General features: G+C 34.0%; 2 protein-coding genes across 2 annotated transcripts; one reads left to right on the plus strand and one right to left on the minus strand.

The window, feature by feature from the left end:
• The first annotated feature begins 1,098 nt into the window (after positions 1-1,098).
• LOC131641815 (UDP-galactose transporter 1-like) lies at positions 1,099-6,934 on the plus strand. Its single transcript, XM_058912120.1, has 5 exons — positions 1,099-1,421; positions 2,660-2,909; positions 3,022-3,229; positions 6,033-6,264; positions 6,378-6,934. Exons 1-5 carry the CDS (start codon positions 1,308-1,310, stop codon positions 6,603-6,605), a joined length of 1,032 nt encoding a protein of 343 aa, XP_058768103.1. The 5' UTR covers positions 1,099-1,307; the 3' UTR covers positions 6,606-6,934.
• Positions 6,935-7,452: 518 nt separating this feature from the next.
• Positions 7,453-9,063, minus strand: LOC131641816 (uncharacterized). The gene is made up of 3 exons (XM_058912121.1): positions 8,273-9,063; positions 7,893-8,014; positions 7,453-7,789 (listed from the first exon to the last, which is right to left on the minus strand). Exons 1-3 carry the CDS (start codon positions 8,669-8,671, stop codon positions 7,630-7,632), a joined length of 681 nt encoding a protein of 226 aa, XP_058768104.1. The 5' UTR covers positions 8,672-9,063; the 3' UTR covers positions 7,453-7,629.
• Between the last annotated feature and the right edge of the window lie 587 nt (positions 9,064-9,650).

Below are 9,650 nucleotides of genomic sequence, written 5' to 3' on the forward strand. Positions count from 1 at the left end.
ATCTGAACGCAGCGGTTTTCACAAAATGACATCCAAATACTTTCAATAAATTTTGTTTTTTTTTTTTTGTGCAGATTTTGATTTTTTAGATTTTGGATTGGTTTGAATTTGAATATCCCTTCTAGCAACAATATTTATTTATATTAATACATTAATATAAATAAGTGGTTAATATTTATAACTTAATAAGTTTAAAAAATAAGTTAAATAAAATTTTATTACTAATTTAATATATTTTATATCTATAATTAAATTAAATATATTTGTTAATATATATCCTTCATATTTTTTTATATTTCATTTGTATCAAACGATGCATCAACTAAAAAAATTGATTTTACTCAGAGTGTCTTTATGTTAATTATTTAAAATAACTTTTATAGTGTTACATATTTTTATTTAAAATATTTCTTTTTTTACTATAAATGTCAAAATTTTAAGAAATTGTTTAAATTTAAAATTATTTTAAGTAATTTTTCATAATAATCATTTTAAATATATTTTAAAATATATATATATATATATATATATATATATATATATATATATATATATATATATATATATGATTTTGATGATATTTTAATATTTAATAATATTTTATGAGAAAAAAGAATATGCACATCGTCAATAAACGAGTAATATATATCCAATGAAAACACGTTTTCTTTTTCTTCTTAAAATACTGATATGAAAAGAATTTTGATCACTCTTAAACTCAATATATATTTATATTATTTAATGTTAAAAATAATTTTTTAATTAAAAAAACTTTAAACAAAATTTTCATATTTAAAAAAAGTTTTTATAGAAAATTATTAAAAAAATTTATTTTTTTAAAAACTAAAACAAACTTTTCTACATTAGTATCCTACTATATATCTGAATTTATTTTCGAAATCCAACCCTAGAGTAAAGACATTTAGGAGAAGTGTAACATTTTTAGGAGCAAAGTGACCCCAACATCGTAACTCAAATACTTTTGGACCCACATCACAAACCCCCTAAACTATCACTAAAAAACTCATCAACTAACCTAAAAAAAACTTTCCCTTCAATATTTAAAATGTTAATCTAATTAAAAAAATAAAAGCAGGCCATAATTTTCGAAGTTTTGGTAGAAAGTGACAAATAGAAACGTTTTGAAAAGAATTTCACGATAAAAGGCAGAGAGAAAGAACGAAAGAGAGAAAGGTGTGAAGAAGAGTAGAGGAGGATGCAAATTACATGAGAAACCAACACAAACCTCCTACTCATTCATCCCTTCTTCATACCCTCCTTTTCTTCTTCTCCTTCATAATTTTCCAATGGAAGAAACCTCTGTTGTTTTCCACTGGAGCGTTATCAGATCTCTGTTATCTATCCTTCAATGGTGGACTTTCAATGTCACCGTTATCATCGTTAACAAGTGGATCTTCCAGGTTCTATTTTCTCTTCTTTTTTGGATTATTTTATTTTAATCTATTTTTAGAGAGTTTCACAGTTAAACCTATGTTTAGATGCTTCAGTTTTTTTAATTCAGAAGTGTAATTTTAAAATTGTTATATATACTTAATTGTGTATCAAATGGTGTGATTTTTAATAATCATTTTTTAATTTAGTTATTTTCTTAATCATCGTGGTTTTAAGTTTAGGTAGAGGGAGAGGGACCTTTGTATTTGTTAATTGCTATTTTTGTTCTTGCCTTTTAATTCAAAGAATTTTAGTTGTTGAGTGCATGTGAAACTGAATATGGATTTTCTTTGATTTGATTTTCTCTTTGGGCGAGTTTCGGATTTTCGTGTTTAAATCTATCTTGGATTGCATCATTTGAAATCAAAATATGCATAGAAAATAACTTTATGTAACTGTCATAAACTACGGTAGAGCTCAAGTAACCCGAATGTGATTGTAAACTGCATTCAAAATGATCCTGACATAACCCCCAAGAGTTGGCCCGGCCTAAAGGCTTGGGTCTTTAGAGTGTGCTTCTATCAAGGTATCAGATTTAAATCTAGCTAGGTGCAAACAATCCTGTGCTGGAACAAGACCATTTCTAAACGGGGCCACCGCAAGTCGACGGTAGGATTGGTCCCCTTGGATTAGTTGGTTGCAAGGCCGAATACCAAGATTTTAAAAATAAAATAAAATGATCCTGGCAGATCAAATGTGTTGTTAATTTGTAAACAAATAAATATGGTGTCAAATTTTCAGTGGTTCTTGAAATGTATCATTTTTCCTCTTGAGATTAGGCTTTAGTGTATATAAAGTATCCAATTCTATGTTTTGATGGTAAAAAAAGGTCTGATGGTTTTCTTAGGTTGTATTTCTGGTTCTCTAAAGTCAGATCTATATTTAGAAGGGAGTTATTAATTTAAATTTTTAAGGAGAAAGGAAGAGGTGAGTTATATTTAAAGGTTTCTTAAATGTTGGTATTGAAGTCTAGACAAAAATTATGAGGACTTAAGTGATTCTAATCACTAGATTATTTAGTTCTTTATGTTTTTGTTCCATTTATAGCGAAGAAAGGTTTATCAATCTTTACAACTTCTTGCCCAGTCCACATTGGAATTTAGGACTCCCAATCCCTACCTTAAACACCTAATCATTATTAGTCACATAGTAAGGATTTGTATGGATTATAGCAAATATTTTATTTTATTTTATTTTCTATTTGCAGAAATTGGATTTCAAGTTTCCCCTGACAGTATCCTGTGTCCACTTTATCTGCTCAGCCATTGGAGCATATGTGGTAATTAAGGTGCTGAAGCTTAAACCATTGATAACTGTTGACCCTGAAGATCGCTGGAAAAGAATCTTACCTATGTCATTTGTGTTCTGTATTAACATAGTGCTGGGTAATGTGAGCCTACGATACATTCCAGTTTCTTTTATGCAGACAATAAAGTCATTCACGCCTGCAACCACAGGTAAGGTTCCATAATCAGTTTTTAAGGGTTAACATTCCTTCCACATTTTTGCTACTTGCGTTAGGTTCAAACTTAAGAATATTTTTCATCTGAACTCGGTGAACTTGCACAGTTGTTTTGCAATGGCTAGTGTGGAGGAAGTATTTTGACTGGCGTATTTGGGCTTCTCTTATACCCATTGTTGGAGGGATTCTTCTCACATCTGTAACAGAGATGAGCTTTAATATGTTTGGATTTTGTGCTGCTTTACTTGGCTGTTTGGCTACATCTACAAAGACCATCCTTGCAGAATCTCTTCTGCATGGATACAAGTTCGACAGGTACTATCTTTATGCTAGAAATTTCTATTGTTTGCAATTTTTTTAGTTAGGCCTTCGTTTTTTCGTTTTCTATTTTTCTGTCTGGAATCTGGATTTTACCATACGCACACAGACTATCCACTTCCCAGCTATTTGTATTTGTAATACCTACTCCTTATAATGGACAACAGGCTTTGAAGTCCTATATTGTTTTTATTAGTCCATTTTTTATTAACTTCTCTCCAATATAGACTAGGAAGTATTCTATAATGGATCTTAGGAGTTAGGACATCTATGGGTGCTGCCAAATTTGATTGTAGCAAGCCTGCAAATGTTATCACAAATCATAACCTTTCAGGCATAACAACTAAAGTCTTTTAAGCTAGGATTCAAAATTTACTGAACTTGGCCTCCCACAAAAGTGGCTTGCGAATGGGTAGTTTTGTTGTGAAGTGTGAACATATCTAATATAGGCCCGTGATAGAGTAACTGAAGAGGTCCAATTATAGGGTCTGCCACAAAAAGTCTTACAATATGGAAAGTTTGTTCTGGAAGGAATAACCGGGGTCCTAGACTGTGTTGAGTAACTGAGATGGCAGGTGGTTAGCATTGAGGGAAATGATTCACTTGGGAAAGAAGAATTTAAGAGAGGTATATGCATATAGAGGAGGCAGCTTGTTTGGTCAGTTGGCAGAGAATATTTTATGAGGAGCTTTCCTTGTCTGCTTCGCTCTAATTCAATGCACATCTCTTTGAACTGGTGCCGTCTTGGGTGAGGCACCAATAACAACGCCTCACTGGTGTGCCAAATTGAAATTACACAATACTCATTCTTTCATTTATTACTTGTTTCTCCCATGCCTCATATCCTTCTCCTGACTAGATTTTGTCAAGATCCTTTGCATTCTCATCAACCTTCCCTTCAATCGCTACCTCCCAACAATGAACTCCAATCTACCTAGTGTGATTGTCTCATCCAATCTGCCCCCCTGATCCACCGATATCGAATTGGTTATCCTCCCTAGCATAAAGGCGGCATCTCGACATCGCGTCTCACATGCCCTATTCAGAAGTGTTTGCCGTCTTGGCAGCACCTTTTATTGAAGCAGCCTTGGTGGCAGCCTAGTTCCTTTCACAATGGCCCTCAATATCTACTCCTTTGAAGTTGTTCAATTTGTTTGAAACATGATGTGTACAAAAGAGAACATTCTGTACAACAAAATATCCCTCAAATCCCCTATTTATTTATTGAAAGTATATGATTACAAGAGTTTTCCTTCTATAATCCCCAGAACAAAGCTCCTTCAGATGATGGACATTCCTCTTCTCAGCCACGACCGAAAGATACAAAGAGTACCAGTGAATCCCCGCTTTCGTCCCACTCCTCTCTTTATATCCTCCCTCTTAACAAACTTACCACATCAGCATTATCCTCTTACTTCCTTCTGACCTCAACCCAGTGTGTTATCTTCCCACCTTCAATCCATGCTAATTTAGTTCTATACTTTTTTCATATTTGGGTCCCTTAACACTTTGATAATTTGATTACACTACTGCTCATTATTATCAAACTATAACAAAATCCCTAACCCAAATCTAATTTCAAATAAAGATTCACTCTTCATGGCTAAAAACGTAGATGATTGAGAGTCCTGGCTCCCGCCCCAGTTTCTTATTGATGAAGACACACCGTTGGAGGACACCGACAATAATAACACCACTACCTTGAGTACTACGAGGGGTGAGGAAAGTCATCCCACCACAACTCCTACTTCAATCCCTCAGTAGAAGTTGTGGTGAGATCTGACAAGACTGAGAAGGACAAAAAATCCATGGCCAAGTTATCATATTTAATGGCTAATAACTCCATCTTCAAACTTGATACAAAGTTACAAACAATCTTTTATCAACTGTTTTCCGTGTAACTTCCAGCAAAAGGCATCTCCTTCAAATGGGATTTGAGAGCAGTATAGGAAGCCAACTTATCAGCAACCACATTGTCAGTGGCATTGAGATTCTCTTTGTCCTGTTGTTTTAGGGTGACTTGGATCCCATAGGAATTTTTTTTTCAATGTGGAGCTGCCACTTCAAATAGAGCTATCCTGGTGGTGGAAGTGTGTTTAATGTGTAGTTTTCAGGGTTTCAGGCTCAGTAGTGCTTCCGCTGTAGTGTGCGCGCTATTGCACTAACTATTGCAATGGTAGAGTGTTGATGATGAGGTTCTTTCTAGAAATGACACTGTCTCTCATCATGCCTGAAAAAATAGATGTGGATAATTTAGAGAACATGGGGGATTGAGTTTTAATTCATAAAAATTATGTCGATTAAAACCATATTTTGTTAATTTTTATAATTGAAATATTCATTAATATTTAATAAATGGGCCACTGGCGAGGCACCTAGGATGGTACCTCGCCTGTTCAACCAGTATCTACTCTGGTTTCTATACGTAACGAACGTAAATTTGTAATCATTGGCGATCAATATTTGTGTTGTGCAGTAATATTTTAATAGACGAATGCTTTGTAGTATAGACAAGACACAATTGCACATGCATCTTAATTAGAATAATACTGGCCATTAAAATAAAAAGATGTTTCTCTTAGAAAAACCAGGCTTGGTTTATTCTTTACATATTTTGAAATAATTCACTTCTATCTTGACGTTGCTGAGAATAAACTCTTGCAACTTGTGTTAGAACATAGGCAGCCATGTATTTATGGAAGAAAAAAATGAACTTTTGCACATGTTAGTTTATATAAATTGCTTTGCCAAGATTTTTCTGCACTACTCAAACTAATTTTTCTTTTCATGTTATATTTAGTATAAACACGGTTTATTACATGGCACCTTATGCAACCATGATCTTGGTGCTTCCTGCCACATTACTTGAAGGCAATGGAGTTCTGGAATGGCTTAATACTCATCCATATCCTTGGTCGGCCCTCATCATTATTTTCAGTTCAGGGGTGTTGGCTTTCTGTCTTAACTTCTCCATTTTTTACGTGATCCACTCCACCACTGCTGTAACATTTAACGTTGCTGGGAATCTTAAGGTGAGATCTATAACACTATGGTTCAAGCCACTAACTATATTTTCCAGTCTTTTAACTTTCAATGAAGTTATTTTGCACTTGTTAAATTAACCCGAAACATGCATTTCGTGCAGGTTGCTGTTGCTGTCCTTGTTTCTTGGCTGATATTTAGGAACCCAATTTCATATTTTAATGCCGTTGGGTGTGCCGTGACTCTTGTGGGTTGTACATTCTATGGTTATGTCAGGCACTTGCTCTCCCAACAGCCACCCGTTCCAGGAACTCCTCGGACACCAAGAACCCCTCGGAGTAAGATGGAGTTGCTTCCACTTGTAAATGATAAATTAGAAAACAAGTTCTAATAGTAATTGGTTTAGCTACATATATGAGGTTTCTTCTGTCATTTGGAAGACAGATATAGCAATAGGTCTAAAAATATGAAAGTGACTTTGGTTATTTATTATTGTGTTAGAATACCCCAAAAATATTTAATACAAGAGTCTTTCTTGTTTCTTTAGCCCTTAATCTTTGTCAGTTGTGTTTTTCTAGCATAGAGTTGTATCATGTATGTAGCCCACGAGGCGATGATTGTTAAGTTATTATTATTATTTTGTAATTGCAAATGAGTTGGACTTATCATACCTAACAGTAATTTGTCTATTAGCGTTTCTAATGAGTTGGACTTAACATACCTAACAGTAATTTGTCTATTAGTGTTTCTAATGCATGTGATACAAATATAGTTTTAACATTATGTGCATGATACTTTTATTTTTGTGTTTGTAGCTTAATTTAATTACTAGTACAACTACTACTGTACTATAATACAATGACAAACATACTTAACAGTAATTGAACAGGACTTGAGTTTTAACTCCAAAATTTCCTGTTTCTGTTTGTCCATTAGTGTTTCAAATGCATGTGATTAGCAACAAAGATAGTGTTAGCATTAAACCAATGCAGGTTAGTTTAATGGAAAATTTCAGCCAGTGTGAAAACCGGAGAATCATGAGTTTAAACTCACGCTGTACTAACAGGACCAATGCGGGTTACTTTATTATTTGCAGTGCAATTATTAATGTGCTGCAGCAATGACTTTATTTTCTAGATCTTGTGCAGAATAATCAACCTAAAATATGAATGAAAATATTGTTCACAAACATGAACCAGTTTATGGTTTTCAAACATGTAATTGGGTGCCAATTACCATGATGCCTAAAAATGACAAGTTTATTGCATTAGTAAAGTTACGATACACAAGTCAGAATTAGTTACATAGTGAGATAGATTATAAAGATGATAATACAAATATGAAGGTTAATTTATTTCCCCATTTATCCCTCTAATGAGATCTAAAACTATTACTAGAAGATAATAAACTATAATCTAAGCCAAAAGCCAGAAGTTCTTCTGCCACCTGGTGCTGATAAGGTAGCCATTATTGCCCTGGCTTCTCTTCCTTACTCCTATTGTCAAGCACTCTGCATTATTGATACAGTATTCCACAAACTCCTCTGTGCTACTACAGCTGCCACTTCCACACAGACTGTAAAAAGTAATGAAAAAATTACAATCACTAAACCATTTTAAGAAAGAAAAAAAAACTCAGAATACATACATGAGTAACAAGAGAAGATTTGAAAGCTTACCAGCTTAAGAGGGAAGGTGGCTTCTTTTGGCCTAGTACCAAGATAGAGACCTCCAATTTCTTGACCTGGCTCATCACTGTGTCAAGTTTTGGTCCTTGAATTACAAGTGCTTCCACTTCCACCTATGTCACACCATAACATTATTAAAAACCTTCTTTTAAGGAGAAGAGGACATAGAAGGGTGAGTGACATGTTAAAACTTAACAAGAAAAGCTGAAAATAAACACAAGGGACCAGTGCATGCACCTCAAAGTTCAGACACTAGCATCTAAAGAATAGAAAAGTTGTACTTAGTATAAGAAAAGTGATTTTCCTAATTCCTACTTAATTAACTCTCAACAACATTGAAAATTCACACAATTTTTTGAGTCAAGATTTACCTCTGGCTTGCAATCTTTGCAAAGTGACCCAAGATGATTAACAAGATATGCAGAAGAATAAGAATCAGAACCAGCCCTTTGAGGAGAAACAATATGAAGCAAAGTGAACAAATCACCCTTATTAACAACATGAGTAAGAGCCCAAATCATAGCATGTCTAGAATGAGAAGAACCATCAACAACAACCATAACTCTTTTCCTCACCATCATGCCACCACAATCTTCACTTCCATACATGTTTATGTTAAACCCTTCCATTTGCTTCAGATTAGTTTCAAAGTCACTACAAGTCACTCCCAAACTACTGTTGTAGGTGTTTTTTCCACTCCACCTGTTGGAGGTTGATTTCCAAGTTTCCTTGGCACTTAACTGTCTCAAAAATGAAGATGAAGTTGGCATTGTGAAGTGAAAATTGTGACCCTTTTTATGTAACCACAATAATTGCTAGTTGAATAGGTGGAAATGAGAGAGTAGGGTGCTAGAGTGTAGCAGAGGCTTTGTTTGGCAGATTATTACTTACTATGCTGGGAAAACAGACCTGCTACAGGAAAGAAGAGAGAGAAAGTGAGAAAGAGAGAAGTAGAGAGAGAAAGTGAGGGCATGTGGGGAGGAGAGGTGATGCAAATTACAAAGATGAGTGAGGTTTTATTTTTTGTGCAGATTAAAGTGTCACGGGAATCTGTGGTCTGTTTTGTGCATGATGAAAAACTAGAAATTTATGAAACCTCTTTCATGTATTTAAGATTCCTTTGTACATGTTTTGTCATTGTAATTGTAATGTTTTTTGTTTTTGATATAAGATTTTGTTTGGTCATTATATAATATGACTCATAATATTTGATATAAGCCATAACCATATGATGGGTTAATTAGGTCATGTCACATAATGCACGTGATGTAAAGTGGTCCATCAATAAAGAGTAATGTTATTAGTTACATCTATTACTTCTAGTTCTCTCCACACTTTGATTCATTCCCATGGATCTAATCTTCAATGTTTGGATACATAGTCATCATGTTACATTTTGATTAATGGGGCAAGTGGGTGTCTGCACTATATGAGGGAAAAAAAAACGAGACGGATATAGTTGAGAGTGCAGATAAAAAAATTTGATATGTCCTATAAAAGAATGAGGCGGCACAGACTCGTGGACATTGAAAAAATGTAACATAAAATCCAAAAAATAGAACGAATCAGACGCCGATGCAGATCTAAAACTTTAATTGATCTCGTAAAAAAACACAGGTAAAACATATGCATAACAAAAAAATGGATCTTAACCCGTTTTGACACCCACAATTTTAATACTACATGGTCATTTTAAGTTAAATACTACTCTCTCCGCTCCACACCGTTCCACAATGAGTGCTTTATTTT

This window comes from Vicia villosa, unplaced genomic scaffold, assembly GCF_029867415.1.
Source record: "Vicia villosa cultivar HV-30 ecotype Madison, WI unplaced genomic scaffold, Vvil1.0 ctg.004122F_1_1, whole genome shotgun sequence".
Taxonomy (NCBI): domain Eukaryota; kingdom Viridiplantae; phylum Streptophyta; class Magnoliopsida; order Fabales; family Fabaceae; genus Vicia; species Vicia villosa.

Excerpts from the sequence above, each read along its gene's own strand:
- LOC131641815 (XM_058912120.1), top strand. The coding sequence starts at position 1,308 with ATGGAAGAAACCTCTGTTGTTTTCCACTGGAGCGTTATCAGATCTCTG. Across the intron at positions 1,422-2,659 it reads TTAACAAGTGGATCTTCCAG|AAATTGGATTTCAAGTTTCC; the intron begins GTTCTATTTTCT and ends TTCTATTTGCAG. Across the intron at positions 6,265-6,377 it reads ACGTTGCTGGGAATCTTAAG|GTTGCTGTTGCTGTCCTTGT; the intron begins GTGAGATCTATA and ends CATTTCGTGCAG.
- LOC131641816 (XM_058912121.1), bottom strand. The coding sequence starts at position 8,671 with ATGCCAACTTCATCTTCATTTTTGAGACAGTTAAGTGCCAAGGAAACT. Across the intron at positions 8,015-8,272 it reads GCAAAGATTGCAAGCCAGAG|GTGGAAGTGGAAGCACTTGT; the intron begins GTAAATCTTGAC and ends GGTGTGACATAG. Across the intron at positions 7,790-7,892 it reads CCACCTTCCCTCTTAAGCTG|TCTGTGTGGAAGTGGCAGCT; the intron begins GTAAGCTTTCAA and ends TACTTTTTACAG.